Consider the following 17412-nt stretch of genomic DNA (forward strand, 5'->3'; position numbering starts at 1 on the left):
TCAAGTTGCCCCTACCACCTGGGAAGGGTTTAAAGCTGAATTTAAGAAACACTTTCTTCCACCTGACGAAGAGTCCCGAGCTTGGGATGCTTACAGAAACCTTTGCCAGAGGAATTTGTCGGTGGCAGAGTACACTGACAAGTTCAGGGAATGTGTTATGAAGATAACAGACCCTCTCCCTATGTCGGTTCAGTTAAAAGACTATATCTATGGACTGAACGACAAGATTAAAATGGAAGTTCGGGCTAAATATGTGACTACATTAGATGAATCTATTGCAGTAGCCCTGAACTATGAGGATGCCAGAGGCAGATCTAGTGGATTTGTGCAGGCAGGGACTCAGCATGAGTACCCGAGAAAAGGGGGATTACAGAGGAAATGGACTTCAAAGACAAGTGTCAGTACTCCTCCCCTTCCCTGAAAGAGCTGCTGCTCCGCCCCGCTCCCTTGCTGCACCCTCTCCCTCAGCCCGTCCCTCCCTCTCTCCCTTGCTCCTCCCCGCTCCCCTGCTGCACCCTCTCCCTCAGCCCGTCCCTCCCTCTCTCCCTTGCCCTCAGCCCCTCCCCCTCCCTCAGCCCCTCCCTCCCTTCTCCTCCTCCCCTTCAGCCCGCCCCCTTCCAGCCCGCTCCCTCTCCTCCCCCTCTCAGTCTGCTCCTCCGCCCCCTCCCTGCTTGCTTCTCCGCCCCCTCCCTGCCTCTCCGCCCCCTCCCTGCCTCTCAGCCCGCCCCTTCCTCTCCCTCTCCTCCCCCTTCCCTTCAGCCCGCTCCCTCTCCTCCCCCTCTCAGCCTACTCCTCCGCCCCCTCCCTGCCTGCTCCTCCGCCCCCTCCCTGCCTCTCAGCCCCCGCCCCTTCCTCTCCCTCTCCTCTCCCTCTCAGCCTGCACCGCCCCCTCCCTGCCCCTCCCTCTCCTTCCTCTCCCTCTCCTCTCCCTCTAAGCCTGCCGCAGCCCCCTTCCTCCCTCTCCTCTCCCTCCTCTCCCTCTCCTCTCAGCCCGGCCCCTCCCTGTCCCTCAGCCCGCCCCCTTCCTGCCTCTCCTTCCTCTCCCTCTCCTCTCCCTAGCCTGCCCCCTCCCCTTCAGCCTCTCAGCCTGCCCCCTCCCCTTCAGCCTTTCAGCCTCTCCCCTTTACCCCTCCCCTCCCCGCCCCTTCCCCCGCTCCCTCCTCACCTCCTTTCCCTGTTTTCTACCCCCCTATCTCCCGCAGCATTTTTTGGAGCGGAAGGAGCCTCCAAATTGTCAGAGTCGGCCTCCTCACCTCGATTGGCGATGGATACTCCGTCAGCCAATCCTACTCCACCTCCACCGGCCGTGAAAACTATTACCTTTTCTAAAGACGAGTTGCAGCAGCTCAAGAAGATGTAGAGATTGAATGCTCTACCACATTGCTAGCACGCATCTTCGGGTCTCACCCCTCCAGATCCCAAGCCAGAGACTGGATGCTTGCGGCTCTCCCTCCAGACCTCACTCCACGTTTGTTAGATGTTCCTCTTCTGGGATGAGGTTTTTTCCAGGTTGTTTTTTACACTCTAGAGGCTGCGAGCACTGTGCTCAAAGCTGAGTTTTTACACCTGGGACACAGGAAGATCTTCTTTGAAGCCTTTCATATTGGTTTCGACCCAGTGGAGGCAGATAAGGAAATCTTTTCGCTCTTCATTAGATTTCCCGGGCTCCCCCAGGTTTACCATCGACTTCTTTCTGTTATTGGGGAGCATTTTGGCGCAGTTGCTGAGATCCCACCCCTCCCTGGGTTGCCATTGACTACAGCAGAGGCAAGCAAGGCTGATGGGGAACCTAGAGTTAGGGTCCTTTCTAAGGATCTTAACCTCAAGATGGATCATGTTATGATCCCCAGCGCCCGGATGGTTCTTTTTTTCGCCAGAGAGTAGAGATTTCAGGCAGATAGGACCACTGCAGGATATGCAGGACCATTGGACACTTTGCCAGGGATTGCCCCAGGAAGAAGAAAAGGCCCAAGAAGCCCTCTGGTACAGCTACCGTCCCATGGCCTCGACAGGGGGGACAGGGGGGTGGTACAGGTCCAGCATTTGCTCCTCGACCTCGACAGAGGGGTGGTACAGGTCCAGCACCTGCTCTTTGACCTTCGCATGGCGGTCCTCCTCAGGATGGTGGTGGTACAGGTCCAGCACTTGCTTCTCGGCCTCGACAGGGGGGTGGTACAGGTCCATCACCTGCTCCTCGACCCCCACCTACCTCAGGGGCACGGGTTTTGGCATGTGTGCAGATCCCTCCTTCAGTTCACGAGGGTACATTAGTGGACTCTGCTTCACCTCGAGCTGTCCCTCCAGTCTCACCTCGCACAGTCCGTGACACTGAAGCTTCGACGTCCTCCCCAGTTGCAGCTTCTTCCCTAGATCCGGCGGTGCCAGACGCTCTTCTTGAGGCAGTAGAGGTCTCCACAGCTGGGCAGACACAAGATAGAGAGCAGTCCTCACTTCCTCCCTTGGATAGGGGGAAGGGGATGGTTTACACTATTGATCCTCTTCCCTCAGAAGGGATCCTTCGCACTCCGGTGTCTGGCTTGCTTCACTGGAACTCTTTTTCAGCCCTGGCAGATGGTTCAGATTTCCCAGAGGAGTAGTTTGTGCCCGCTACTTTTGGGGAGCCAGTGATTGGGTTTCCTGTTGACAGGGCTTCTTCTTCAGGTGGCAGGGTTCTTTCCCCTGTTGATTTTCCACCACTTGGTTCCATTCCTCCCTCCTCGAGCAGGAGGTCTTCCCCTATTGAGGGGTTTGTTTCTGCCACTAGGTCGGGTAAGGTGTTCCACTCTACATCCTCCCGTCGATGAGGATTATTAGTTGGAGCATATAGGGCCTAGGTGGCGTCCCACATCGCCGCTGTAGACAACTGATCCGGGATCAGCTTCATCCAGGTGTTACTGGGGGTTCCATTGATATCTTATTTATTCAAGAGCACAAACGGGATCTAGAGATTGTGCCAAGTCATGCAAGTTGCTTTCTGGCCATACTTTTTGGTCGCCTGCCTTGGGCACCAGGGGGGGCACTTCTATTTCAGTTTCGCAGTCGGTTCTCCCCTTAGTTGTTGGACACGGAGTCATTATTCCCTCTAGAGCTCTGGATTATTCTTTTGATTGGAGGGCTTAAGGTTGGTTTCCTTAACCTATATGCCTCCAACATTAGAGGGGAACGTGTCCTTATGTGGAAGAATTTGCTCTCCTGGGCCCCCATTGCGGATTCATGGGTGATTGGAGGTGACTTTAACATGGTCGAGTTACCGTCAGACAAAAAAGGGGGTAGAGAAGGTGGACTTCACTCTTTGGAGAGAGCAGCTTGGGATGCCTTCCTTTTTCACTTCTGTGGCAGAGATACTTGGTGGGATGATGCCTTTCTTATTCAGCCATAGTCCCTCCTGTTCTCTTGGTCGAACAGGAGGCAGCAGATGCCTATTCATGCACGCATTGACAAATTTTATGTAGATGATTGGGTACTAGACAGAGGTGGATCGGTATGGATTGCTGCTGGGGTTTCCAGTTCAGACCACTTTCCTTTTGTGCTGGCTATCTCAAAGCCTCACTTGAGAGGCCGGTCTGCCAGCATCAGGATTCCAGATGCCTTTTACACAGAGGAGGACCTTACAGAGGCAGCCCTACAGATATGGGTTTCTCATGTCCAGGGTGGGCAGCCATATCCATCACATGTAGTTGTTGCCCTTTCTGGTATTAGCGACTTCTACCGCTCAGTTGCTTGTACCAGGAGACGAGATATTCTAAGACGTGAGATTGGTGTTCGCCAGCAGTTGGCAGCTTTGCAGAGGGAAGAGCAGAAACGGCCTTCAGATGCTTGGATTCAGGAGCGCCTTGTTGCAGCAAGGGCTCATTAGTAGATATTGCTTGATCAGAGAGCAGAGTATGCCTTTCATGCACGGGAGTCCTTCTGGATTCAGATGGGTGGTAGAGTCAATAAACACTTTTTCTCTACTCTTGGCCCTAGACATAGTAGAGAGAGTGTATCCCAGCTTATTGACTCACATGGGGTTTTACAGACAGAGCCTGATGATTTCTTACGCATAGCTTCAGATTTCTATGCCACCCTTCTTACTGCTGATCTTGAGACACATGATAGAGAGGATGCTAGACAGGCTATTTGGCAGAGCATCCCTGTGTTGGTGAATCCGTGTATGCATGTTCTACTCGATGCACCTTTCACCAACACAGAGTTCAGGACTGCACTTTCAGCCCTTCACAAGGGCAACTGCCCAGGTTCGGATGGCCTCACCCCATCTTTTTTCATTGCAAAAAGGAAAGGAGCAAGGGGGCATCCCTGACGGACTGATCTTGAAATCTGAAATCTCTCACCCCTTACCCCACCAATAAGTACCTGGCTGTGGGCTGATCTGTACAAAGAGGAAACACCTCTAATCCAAGCATCAGTAAAGCCGAAGCGTAGAAGGCTGCCCTCCAAAGCTTTCGCAAAATCCAAAAGTAGAATGGCTAGATTCTGGCCACTCTGCATGGCCCACTCTGAAGCTTCCCAGAAAGAGAAAATGTTATCAAAAATGCTTCTGCCATGCACAAATCCCGTTAGATAAATTGGCATAAATCCAATGGCTTTTGGATTAGTGATGAGGACACTCCAATTTGGGGGCTTGACATAGGATTCACTTGGGTTTAGAGGGGTGAGCCTATCAGGTATTTGGGCTGCCAGGTCAGCCTGGATATTTCTTCCACGCAGCAGTTTGCTCCCATTTTGGAGAGCATCAGGAGGAAGCTTCTTTTTTGGAGCTCAACCAAGCTGGATCTTGCCTCTAGAGTTGTGGTGGTTAACCAGGTTCTCTTGGCCACGGCCTGGTTTGTTTGTTCATGTTGGTGCCGTTCTAGGGACTGCATCCTTCAGCTCAGAAGACCGATCAGAAACTTTCTTTGGAGTGGGCTTTATGGCACAGCAAATGCCTTAGCCAGGGTGGCTTGGAAGACCCTCATCCTCCCTACACAGGAAGGGGGTCTCAATATTATTGATCCAGATTTATAGTGCAGAGCTTTACTTTGCAAGATGGTGGTGCAAAGACTTATGCCAGGGCAGGAACCGTGGAAGGACTTTCTTATTAGCAGCATACAGAGGTGCACACCTTCTTCAGGAGGAGACTGGATGAGCAGTGTTAGGTGGATCTTCACCACAACACACCTCAGATCACCTTCGCCCCCTCTTATGGTTGCCATTCTGAAAGCTTGGGCCAGTTTCAGAAGCACTCTTCGGAGGATTCCTCCTTCCTCTCGGGAAGAGATTGATAGGCAAGCCATAATGTGGAATGACAGTATTTTAGATGATCATGGCAGACCATTGGGTGCCTCACTCTACATGCAGTGGTCCAGGTGGGAGAGGGGACCTGCATCATCTATGGGGTCTTGGAAAGCTTTCCGCAGGCTTCCAGAGGAGACCAAAGCAAGGTTGATAGGACATCTCAGAGGGAGTGCAGGGAGGATCTTACAGATTGAGGCAGCCCTTCTAGAGGTTTGGGTGGACACAGATGATATGCCACTCACTTCCTCCACTTGGGCAGGTACTTTTACGAGAGGCGGTGTTCTGCTTCAGGTTTTGGCCTTTCAAGATGCACAGGAGGATGCTTTAGTTTTTAGTGTCCAGGATGGTGGCAGATTGCTCAGGTCCACAGAGGACATCTTGCTTGAGTTTGCTTTTCAGCCTATCAGGGTTGTAGGTCTTTTGGTGCAGGGATCAGATTCAGAGTGATTCCTAGACCCAGACCCCCGCCACCGGGTCTTGGAGGCTCTGGCTCTATGGGGGAGTTCCCATCAGGTATTTGCAGTGGGACCCCGGAGAGTGGGAGGATTGACGCAGGGCATCGAGAGAAGAGCATCCCCTTCTTTTGTTACACGGTCAGTAATGCCAGGAGATATCAGCTCAGTAGTAGAGGTTGGAGACCTTCCAGAGTTCCTCATTGGGAGACATTTGATATCACTGCAGATCTGCAGAGGTGTTTCTGGAGGAGACTATGGAAATCCCACAGGAATAGAAAGATCACTATCTTCTTTTGGCTTGCTATCCATGGTGGGATTGCAATGAACCTTTGGAGATCCAGGTTCGGAGCCGACCCTACTTGCCCTCGATGCCTCTCTGCTTCGGAGACTTTTCAGCATTGCTTATGGGATTGCAGACAGGCGAGGATGATTTGGATGGGGGTAGCCAGGATTTTCAGTCACTTTGCCCACTTCCCATTTTTTATGACATGGGGCTCAGTGGCTTGGGTTTCTCTTATAGGGCCTCAGGTATTCTATGAGAGATTTGACTCCTCTCGGGCCATTTCGGTTCGACGTCAGCAAACTGAGTCCTGTTTGTTGGATGTGGTACCACACCTTCCTTTTACAGCTGTACATGCCTCTGTGGATACTTCTTGGGAGATTCTAGCGAGCATAGCATCCTGGCATATCTGGAGAGCTAGATGCACAGAGGCTTTGGAGGGTACTCAGGTTCATCCCTCGCACACATTGGCTAGTATCTGGACAGACACCGTATATACTTTGATGGCCGTATGGACGGGTATGCAGGGAGACTCCCGTGCAGCCTCAGCTAGGAGGGCTTCTTTCTTCAGGGAATGGAAGGATTCTCCTTTCTTCTCTGAGACTACTACAGGGTTGAGGTGGCACTTTCAGCCTCAGCCTTGGTTGTTTTCCACCTCACTCTGAGGGGGTTTTTATTTATCCTCATGATTTCATGATGTATTCCGCTTTGTGCTTGCTCTCGCAAGTGTCTCGCAGCCAAGTGGCCAAACCAAAAATCGGTTGAGGGACAAGCAAAGACAAGTACCACCGTTGGGGTGAAAAGGAAAGTAACTCCAATGGTAGCCAGGGCTTAATCAAAGTCCTCGTTGACCCCGGAGCAAAAAGAAAAAGCTAGAAAAGAAGGATTGTGCTTCGGCTGCCTTCAGCGACATCAGTGGAAAGATTGTCCACTAAACAAAGACCGTCGCATGGCCAATATGATAATATTTGAATGCGACACGGAAATGCAGGAGAGTCCCAATGCGGAATGTATGCAGATGCAATTGGCGGGACCTTCTCAAAGGTTAGTACCGGTGTGTTAAGTGTGTCTGTTACTAAGTTAGTAAGCGGTGCACCTGATAACATTCTTTCAAAGCCCGCAGCAATGGGGTATACGGTTTTCGATGAGCGCGAGTTGATTAAAATGAAAGGGCAAGTAGCCAATCATGATGTGATTGTGTTGTTCGACTCAGCGTCAACACACAATGTAATTAACTCGAAGCTTATTAAGAGGCTCAAGTTGAAAACTAGTCCGTCTGACTATGCTTATACGGTCAATGGCGGACGGAAGTTCAACTGAAGTATGGGACCAAAGGGTTACCCAATTGGAACTTCGAATACAGGACTATGTTGAGAAGCTGGACTTTGAGTTGACCAGGCTTGCTCACGCAGATGTAGCCCTAGGCATGGCTTGGCATTTTTGGAAAAATCCAGCGATTGATTGGAAAAAGCATATTTACCAGTTCAAGATGAACGGGGTAGAATATGTTTTACGAGGTGAGAAGGATTTACCTCGAGGGCCATTGATTTCAGCCATGGAAATTCGGAAAACTCCGAAAGAGTTTCTATATCTGTGTATAGCATCGGTAGAGTCGATTGATGATGCATCGACTAGCACTGAGGCTACCCAAGATGGGAAAATAGCCGAGTTGGCTAAAGAGATATCGGAGAAGTTCTCTGATTGTTTTAGTTTGCGATCATTCTTGGGATTTGTCTAATTTTATAAAAGGCATATCAAAGGATATTCCGAAATAGTATCGCCATTGACTGATCTGACCTCAGATAAAGTACCTTTTATATGGGGAGAGAATCAACAAGAAAGTTTTAACACCATAAAACAAGCTGTGGTCACAGGACCGGTGTTAAAAATAGTTGATCCCCAGAAACCGTTGTTCTTGAAACCGATGCAAGTGGCATTGCGGTAGGAGCAGTTCTCCTCCACCAAGAGGAAGGCCAGTAGCCTTTGAAAGCAAGAAGCTTTCTCCCTCTCAAAGAAATTGGCCAACTCATGAATTAGAGTTGTATGCTGTTGTCCATGCTTTGAAAACATGGCGACATTATTTGTATGGATCAGAGTTTTATGTGGATGTTGATCATGATACTCTAAAACATTTTTGTAAACAATCTGACTTGAGAGGCCGCCAAGCTAGGTGGGCAAAACTCATGCAGGAGTTTAATTTGACGATTCGGTACCGAAGAGAAAAAGATAATAAAGTTGCTGATGCGTTGTCACGCTTTATGCATAACATGAGTTTCACGGTGTTAGAGAGTGCTCTAATGACCGAGATTAGAGAAACTCAAAAGGTGGACGAGTTCGTCTAGAGCCTATGGCATAAGGCTGATGTATTGAAACCCGGGGGAAAGCATGACCTGGCATCCAAAAAAGGCCAAACTTATGCAAGATATGCCATAAGGGATGGTATGCTGAAAAGAAATGGCAAGGTAGTAGTACCTAATTAGAATGATCTCAGGCAGAGAGTCATTCGACAGTGCCATGATAGCCCATGTGCGGGACATCCAGGAGTCGAGAAGACATATGATCTCGTGAAGCGAGATTTCTTTTGGTCAAAGATGAAAAAGCATATTCATGAATATGTGACACGGTGTTTTTCGTGTCAGGTAAGTAAGGCCGAGCGGGTGAAGCCACCCGGACTTTTATAGCCCTTGGAGATACCACTAAGTAAGTGGGAGAGCATTTTCATGGACTTTATTGTAGGTCTGCCTACGACACAAGGTGGATATGATTTTATCCTTGTGATGGTTGATCGTCTTACCAAGATGGCTCACTTCATTCCAACTAGGGAGTCTGTTAGTGCTCCGCAAGTAGCGGATTTGTTTATTAGACATATATTTCGTCTGCATGGATTACCCAGATCCATAGTGTCAGACAGAGATGTCAAATTTACCGGTCATTTTTGGACTGCGGTATTTGAGACACTAAGGACTGAGTTGGGAATGAGTAGTGGGGATCATCTAGAGACGGATGGTCAGACAGAAAGAATCAACCAGATTTTAGAGGAGATGCTTAGAGCATATGTGTCATTGAGGCAACATACATGGGACAAGTGGTTGCCATTGTTGGAGTTTGCCTACAATGATAGAAAACATTCCTCTACAGGGTTCAGTCCATTTGAGCTGAACTATGGTTATAGGCCTGCGAATTCAACTATAGTTGGAATACCTCAAAAGTGCCTAGTGCCGCAAACTTGGTGGTTCATATGCAGGAGATGTTAGTGCTTGTGAGAGCTAACATCCGCCAAGCTATGGATAGAGATAAGGTGTATGCGGATGAGAACCGATCCACTAGAGAATTTAAGAAAGGAGAAAAAGTTTTTCTCAGAGTTCCTTCGCACTCTAAGTCTTTGACTGTAGGAGAGTGTGCTAAGCTATCACCTCGATATTGTGGGCCATGGTTAATTCTAAAAAGAATAGGCAAGGTAGCCTATAAATAAGAATTACCACCGGGGTCTAAGGTGCACCCAGTGTTTCATGTTTCTCGTTTAAAGAAATTTTTGCATACAGGTGACTCACTAATCGAAGGTGTTGTTTTGTTTCAGCAGATAGAGGATAATGCAAGACGCAAACCAACAAGAATCCTGGACCGAGGAACAATGCAAGTGCGCAATCGAAAGATACCCACGGTGTTGGTTGCATGGCATGGTCTACCTCTATCAGAAGCTACGTGGGAATCCGTATACCGGTTACGGAGAGTGTTCCTAGATTTCATCATCGAGGACGCTGATGCTTGAAGAGGGAAGGAATGTTATGCTCTAGCTGAGATAGCATGACCTCACAAAGATCGGTGGGCATTTTCTCTTAGATGACCGACTTTTCTAATATTTTATGTGCGTAAATAAAATGGTCAAGGGAAGTAACTGCCAAGGTCCTAGGTGAGGGTGTATTGGCATCGACTAGGTGGTTCTCAGTGCTCAGGCCTAGGTGCACCTAAATGTGTAATAATGCCAAGGGGCAAATGTTTTAATTGTGCCCAAAGAGAGGGATAAATGGTGTACCAAGCTAAAGGTCTAGAATGATGACATGTGGCAGAAGGAACCATCTAGGGAACTGAGGGCTTGTGGATATGCATGAAAAGAAATTGAATTACGTATCTTTTGTACATGTCATCCATGAGATAGGCTGGGAGGATATTCGTGATGCCTACGCCTGTGAATCTCATCCGTGAATCGACAAAAAGGCTGAGCGATTTGTTACGGTTCGTTTCAGTGTCAATCCATATGAGCCCAGAAACTTGCCTTATGAAGGGCAAAAAGTGTAGTCCTGAATTCCGGATTCATAAAAGGTGCATCAAGTAAGAATATCTTATCTGGTTTCACTAATGTTGGAATAGCCTGCCAAACTCTATGTCTGACAAGCGTTGGATGGACAAAAGCAGTAGAGCCCAGACCGCCTTCACAACCACCCTCATCCACATTTAAAGCAAGTGAACAACACTATCAGAAGGTAAAAGGCATTCATTCAACATCCTTGTCTCTATACCCCTTTACATTCAATTCATACACTGGCCACATTTCCTCCCAAGCCAAACAACCTAAACAATCCAGTGGATTACACAGCTCAACACAAGCTCTCCTACTGACTGAGCTCAAACTCAGAAAACACACAAAAGACACATGAAACATGAATTCATCTCTGCAAGCGTACTCCACAACTACAATTATTCACTATGCACAACCACTTAAGGCCTTCACCCATCTCATATACAAGCTATTTGCTATCCATGAGCTCTCATCAAAATTCTTTGAGTCTGAAGTGAACCAAGCTCTCCTACAATAGCTTGCTATCCTTTGAGTTCATCACAACCAGTATTTCATCTTCTTTCCTGCCTTCACATTTATCCACTGAATTGCCAACAACCTATTGGCAATACTATCTACCACCCACAAGCTCCTAGAGGGATTCATGGAAGTTTGAGGTGTGTTAAGCTTCCGTATCATAGCTTGCCATCCCTCTTCACGCTATGATAGTCCTTCACAACTTCTCCAAGCTCCCACAACCAAGGTCTCCACAGTAGCTCTTGACCCTGCCTTCTGTTATTTTCTTGCTCTCAGAGCATCCGAGCTCCCGTCACCCTTCTACTTCATGCAATGGTAGCTGCCTTTACGTAGCTTCTCTCCTACAACTCCCGTGCACACACTCATAGCCAAGGTCTTCCAATTCCCTGGCCTGCATAGTAGAGACACCACGCCATGTCTAGCCACACCCCACCGGATTCCAGAACTCCCTGTCGCTCCCAAGCCTTTTGAACCTTCAAGCAATTGCCCCGTCTAGCTCCCGCGGACAAATTCTGAAGCTCCCACCAACACAGCCGATCTCCCTTGTTCTTAGAGCTCACGAAGCTCCCATCTCTTCCAAGGTCCTCCAACTTGTGTAGTAGTGATGCTCCCTGCCAGCCCAGAATCCCTCCACATTCTCTCCCCCCCATGAGCTCACGTCCTCCCCCTCTCCCTTGCTCATGGAGCTCTCCTCCGCCATGCTCAAACCCCCCCATTGCCTACACCATCTCCTACCAGAAGCCATGCCTCCTTTATGAGAAGCTCACACGCTTTCCCTTTGCATCGTTCTTCCAACCAAGCTCTCATTGATCCCCTCCCAACTCAGCTCTCCATCACTGCCCATCCTTCCACCACGAGCTCACGTCCTCCCTACGCTCCAGCCCACGATCTCCTCCTCGCATCCTCCTGCAAGCTGCCTCTCCACATAGCTCTAGCTCACCATCTAGAAAACTCTCCTTCATCCATCACGTAGCCACGTTGCATGCATACCTTTCTTGATTATAACCACGTCACCTTGATTAGCCACCTCATGCTGCCTTTTTACCACTCCCAAGGATTCCCACAAATCTTAGTCCAAGGCCTCTACCCACATTCCAACCTTAGGCACACCAATGCATGCCACAAGCACTTAGCATCTAATTGCCCACGGACCATCCACATATGATGAACACAATCCCGACTCAATAGATTTACAAGACAACCACAATCAACACCGTCACACTCTGGATACCATGCTTTGGATTGTCTGGTGCACCTACACTGCACTTCATCATTTCCTAAAAGTCCCCGTAGAAGTATCTACCATCTCAAGAAAATATATACATCAGTGAAGAGTACTTTATGAGGGTGTCCATAACTCCAAGCCACCACCCATGAGCTATGTACATAGCTATGCACCTACCCATCAGCATGCAACAAGTGAAAAACATTTTTACATTTTTATCCACACAGCGTGTCAAAATCTGCAAAAAGAGGCGTGAAAATCATAGGCAATACATAAGTCAGAATCAAGATCTAGTTGTAAAACACGTCAGAGTCAAGTAGCTGAGAAACACCCTCTACCATGTCTTGGGCTGAAAGTAGAGAAGAAGTTTTTATTGACTCTTCCTCTAAAATGGACAAACCTCTAACACCTATTTTCCTTCCAAATCACGGCGTAGGCACATTCTTGTTCCACCCAGCCAACCTTTGGTAAAGCCAGCTCGAATAATCACCTACAAATTCGCACGTGCAAGCTTTTCCAGCACCCTCATCTCCCTAGACAAATCTGGATGCCACATGTTATAAATTGGAAGCCCCTACCATGCACCCTTTTACCCCTCTCTTGGGATAAACATTAATTCCATTTGCTGCTTGGCAATTTACACATTTAGGTGCACCTGGGTCCTCGACCTTAGATTCAACTAGTATGCACCATGTCACCGTCACCAGGACCTTGACATTGATTCCCTTAACCGTTTACTTGAAACACAACAAAATACAATAAATCGGCCCTCTAAAAGAAAATGTCTACTGACCCTTCCGAGGTGATGTTACCTCGACTTGAGCATAACACCCTCCCACCTAAATCCAAATGGACTCCCATGGAGTAAAGGCATACTCCGCTTTTTGATCTAAAAGAACCTATTGACGAGCCCTTGTTGTAGCTAGACGCTCCTGAACCAAGCATCGGCATGCTTCTTCTGCTCCTCCCTTTGTAAGGCTGCTAACTATTGTTGAAGGCCGAAACCCCATCTGAAAATATCATGTCTCTTGACTAGCAATAGAGTCGTAAAAACTACTAGCTTTTACGACTAGCAATTGAGTCATAAGTAACATTGCCTTTGTAAGGCCCTCCTTTGCATACAAAATCCGGATCCTGATATTGGCAAAACGGGCTCTCAAGCGAGGCTCAGAAATCATCAAAAAATCGTAAAGTGATTAGAGGTGAAAATGCTTGGAGAAATGCAAAGAGAACTAATGCCCAATCATCAACATAAAATCTATGAATCCATTCATAGATGGGAACCTAATGTCTCCTATTTGACCACGAGAATAGGACCGAGTAAGGCTGAGTGAAAAGCATCATCTGTCCAAGCATCTTTGCCCACTGAAATGGAAAAGAAAAGCATCCCAAGCTTCTCTTTGAAGAGAGTGAATGCCACCTTCCTTTCCTCCCTTTTTTCTCCGAAGAAAACTTCACCACGTTGAAGTCACCTCCAATAATCCATGAATATGCAATTGGGGCCGATGAAAGCAGTTACCTTCACAAAATGTCATTTTCCCCTCTATTATGGGGGGCAGACAACCTTATGCCCACCAATATGAAGTAAAACCACTGTGATCTAGAGGGTATGATGATGCCATGTCCAACTTGAAGGGCAAGAAATGAATCTAAAAGTGAAATGCAAGGTCCTCCCCTAGTGCCCAAGGAGACAAAAAAGTGTGATTAGAAAGGAGTTTGCCTGAATTTACATAGTCTTTACCATCCAAATTTTTTTCCCTAGAGAAAAACAATTTCATTAATGCTTGAAAAACCATTCAAATAAATCAACAATCCAATAAGCGGCGTTGATCAAGGGGGAAAGAGAAACAACTTACTATCAGAAAAACCAGCAAGTTTCAAGAGCTACCTAGGGAATCTTTGGAATAGGGGCTAATGACCAAGATGGAGGTCTATATGTCCAACAAATCCCTCAATCAACAAAATCATAAGAAATGCCAAGCCTTGCAGAAGTGGCGGTCACCCTTGATCTTGAAGTCCCGCACTCCCACATGGCGCATAGAGTGTAGATGATGTCGTGCAATATGTCTACCAAGGTGGCTATCGGGGAACATGATGGCCTCCCATCACCAAACTGAAGCTGGCAACCCAAATGTACCAAGCAATGATTGTTGGAATAGGACCGGTCACCTCTGCACTTGTGAGCCCCCATATGAGGAGTGCATCAGGGGAGTGGACCAAAGAGAAAAGATTAGCATGGGGCTGCCACATGAGCAGCACATGGGCTGTCATGTGGGCAACACAAGGCAAGAGCAGGTCGGAGCAGATCCATGGAGGTTTGGTTGACTGCGCCAGGTAGGAGATGACATCAACATGTGCAAAGGCTGTATGGGAAGTACAGACCTTGCATAGAGCTTGGAAAAGAACTGGGACTGCTGGAGCAGCAATCAGGCGCAGCATAGGTGGCTGAATGGAGCAGACCTAGGGCCTCCAATAGGCCTCAGATGGAGGCTGTCCAGTGGCACAATGCCACGTGGTAGGATATGGGTGCAAGGGCCAGCAAATAGGCTGAGCCCGACTCAGTTTGGGGGCTAGCAAAAGTTGGCTGGATTTTTACTTGGGATATGATGTCTCGGGTATGTTCTTTGGTTGCAGATCTAGCCAGACGGAGGACGAGTTGAAACAGACCCTGAGAGCTTGGTGCCTGGAGGACTTCAAGCTCTTCACCTACGATGAGAGGTCCGTCTGGAGGCTACTGGTACTCGGAGAGCTCAAGTTCAGAGGCGGGTTCATGACTGAAGGTGGTGGTGCCATCAAGTGTTGCTCAAAGATGGACCTGCGTACCAGACTAGTGTGCGAAAGCGGAACCGGCGGACCTGGCGGAACAGGAGCCATTGGTTGAAAATCGAGAGAAAGAATATGACAATGCCAAATTGTTCTAGAGGGCTACGACACGGGAGCTCCTGGAGCATCTTCATTGACGGATTGGGATTGGACCATTGTGGGTCGGTGAGAGGGGGTATTGGAATAGGGCTGGTCACTTCTCCACTTGTGATCCCCCCCACATGAGGACAGCACCGGGGGGGTGGACTAGAGAGAAAAGATAGCACGGGCTGCCACATGGGCAGCACATGAGCTGCCATGTGGGCAGCACAAGGCAAGAGCAGGTCGGAGCAGATCCACGGAGGTTTGGCTGGCTGGAGCAGGTTGGAGATGACATCAGCATGTACAGAGGTTGTACGGGAGGGTACAGACCTTGCATAGAGCTTGGAAAAGAACTGGGACTGTGGCCGATCTGGAGCAGCAAGCAAGCGCAGCATAGGCACCTGAATGGAGGGAATGAATGCTTTCATCTTGTTCTCTAAAGCTGTTTTGCTTTTGCTTGGTGCCCTTCTTTGAACTTCTCTCCATGACGATAGGGCTGGTCCTAGGAGTTGAAGGCCCTTATAATGATGTCCTTGACTTCCACTGGTACTCTCCTTATATAGCCCATTGGAAGCTATATTTACCCTAAGGCAATTGGCCAGTCCTAGGTATGATGTTGCTGTCCTTGACTCTTGAGTTGTGCTCTGCTTATACAGCCCGTCGTATGCCATATTTAAGTACTTTAGAACATGCCTTAAGTAGGTACTAGGTTGAAAAATAATTAAAAAACAAATTCTTAGTCCAGTTAGCCTTGACCTCATCATGCTAGTTCAGTGACATGGATTAAGGGACATCTGGTAACTATATGCAGCAGCGTGTTCTATTTCTCTGGAAATCAAGGCATATTTTTGAAATGCTTGCAATAAACACTCTTTAAATATGTTTGACGCTAACTTCTTGCTCTTGAACACAAGGCATAAAATTCAAACGTAGTAGCTCTCTTACAAGCTCCCTATTAAATTAACAGGTATTTCTCAGCTCACATCATCTCTCTTGTTATTTTGAGCTGGAAATTTTTACAATCTTCACAAAGATGGTCCTATTCTTGAGCATGTTTAATTCAATTTCTCTAATCCAAATAGCTCCATCAATGGTTGCAAACTCAACATTTCCTTAAGTAGTCTTTGAGTATTTGCTGCCATAACGGGTCCAGTTTCACAGACCAACCTGGTCGTTTGAATTTTATGAGGTCCAAATTCGGATGGTGTGTTGGGCTGTGGCTATAAAATTAATATTCAATGGGAAAATCCAATTACAAAATAATTATGAAGTAGTCTTTCTCAACAAAATTACTGTTTGCTTTATGTTCCTCAGTGTGTTTAGTGATCGGCTTTATGTACCTTGTGTGCTGCTTTTGTTCTTGTGCCTAATGCAATGTTTGTCATCAAGCTATAACCCCATTCTTGCAATATTTAGTAGCGGTAGCAGGCCCAGTTTCACAGATCAAAACTGCTCTGTGTGAGTGCCAGGAAGATTGTGTTTTGTTTGCAAAAATACAAGTAACAAAAGTTGAGTCGCTGAATTTTGTTGATATTTTTAGAGAAAGAGGCCATATTGTCGTTTGGGACAATATCTTCTGCTCTCAGTTAATAAATTCATTCGCAGCCCTTATATCTGCTGAAACTTTGGCAGTGAGTATTCCAAGTGGTGTCGTCTTTTGTTTTGTTTGTTTTGGGGCGGAGGATTTTATAAGTTGATAACATTGTTCATTATCCTAATACTTTGCCATGAGTTCTAGGGGGCAATCAGTGCTGCAGCTTATGACAAAGATGGAAAGTCTTTAGTAACTGGCTCGTATGATGGGTCTTTGAAATTATGGAGCCATGAAGGACATTGCTTGGATACTTTTAACAACATTCTTGATTGTGTCACATCCATTGCTTACATACCACAAACGAAGTGCTACTGGGTTACAGGAAAGTCAAGGTCTGTGGCTTAACTTGAGCTATCTTACACAAGTTTTGCAATGTTTTGTTCTGGGCATAAGTGATGAAATACAAAAGAAAAGAACTGCGTATGTATCACTGGATTATTTCAAATTATATAGAGCAGATTTGAGTTCTTTTCTTTTTTGGGGGGTCATAAAAGGTCCTTATTGATAAGTGTGAGAAAATTAGCTAGCAATCCTCCCATGGCTGTATAATTTCGGAAGAGAAAAAGGAACATAATGGCATATCAAAACCATGGCTGCACAACTATAGACCCCATGGTGATAGCAGCCTATGTAGCAGCAGAGTGGAAAACAATTGAAAGACAACCACCAGGAAGAAGAAGACTAATGTGACTAGAGACCATGGATGCTGATCCCTAGGGAAATCAGTAGTTTCTTGTTAAAAATGGGAGCACTACAGTGGAAACCTCTGGGAAGTCAAAATCTAGCTGGGAGAAACCCCTATGAAGTAACCTGATGTTGAGATGGGATACCTGGTCCGAAGAAAGTACTGTGAGGTTCCAATCGCGA

The 17412-nt window shown here is 47.4% G+C and overlaps 1 protein-coding gene across 1 annotated transcript in view; it reads left to right on the forward strand.

Moving 5' to 3' along the window:
- LOC147880509 (uncharacterized) overlaps positions 1-17412 on the forward strand; it is a 185428-nt gene that overhangs the window by 53317 nt on the left and 114699 nt on the right. Inside the window, exon 6 of the mRNA XM_087371226.1 lies at positions 16690-16877. Within this exon, the coding sequence (XP_087227352.1) occupies positions 16690-16877 (188 nt within the window). The remainder of the gene's footprint in view (positions 1-16689; positions 16878-17412) is intronic.

The sequence above is a fragment of the Dipteris shenzhenensis genome, chromosome 32 (assembly GCF_047967505.1).
Source record: "Dipteris shenzhenensis isolate YYH24624 ecotype China chromosome 32, Dip_SZ_1.0, whole genome shotgun sequence".
Lineage (NCBI taxonomy): Eukaryota > Viridiplantae > Streptophyta > Polypodiopsida > Gleicheniales > Dipteridaceae > Dipteris > Dipteris shenzhenensis.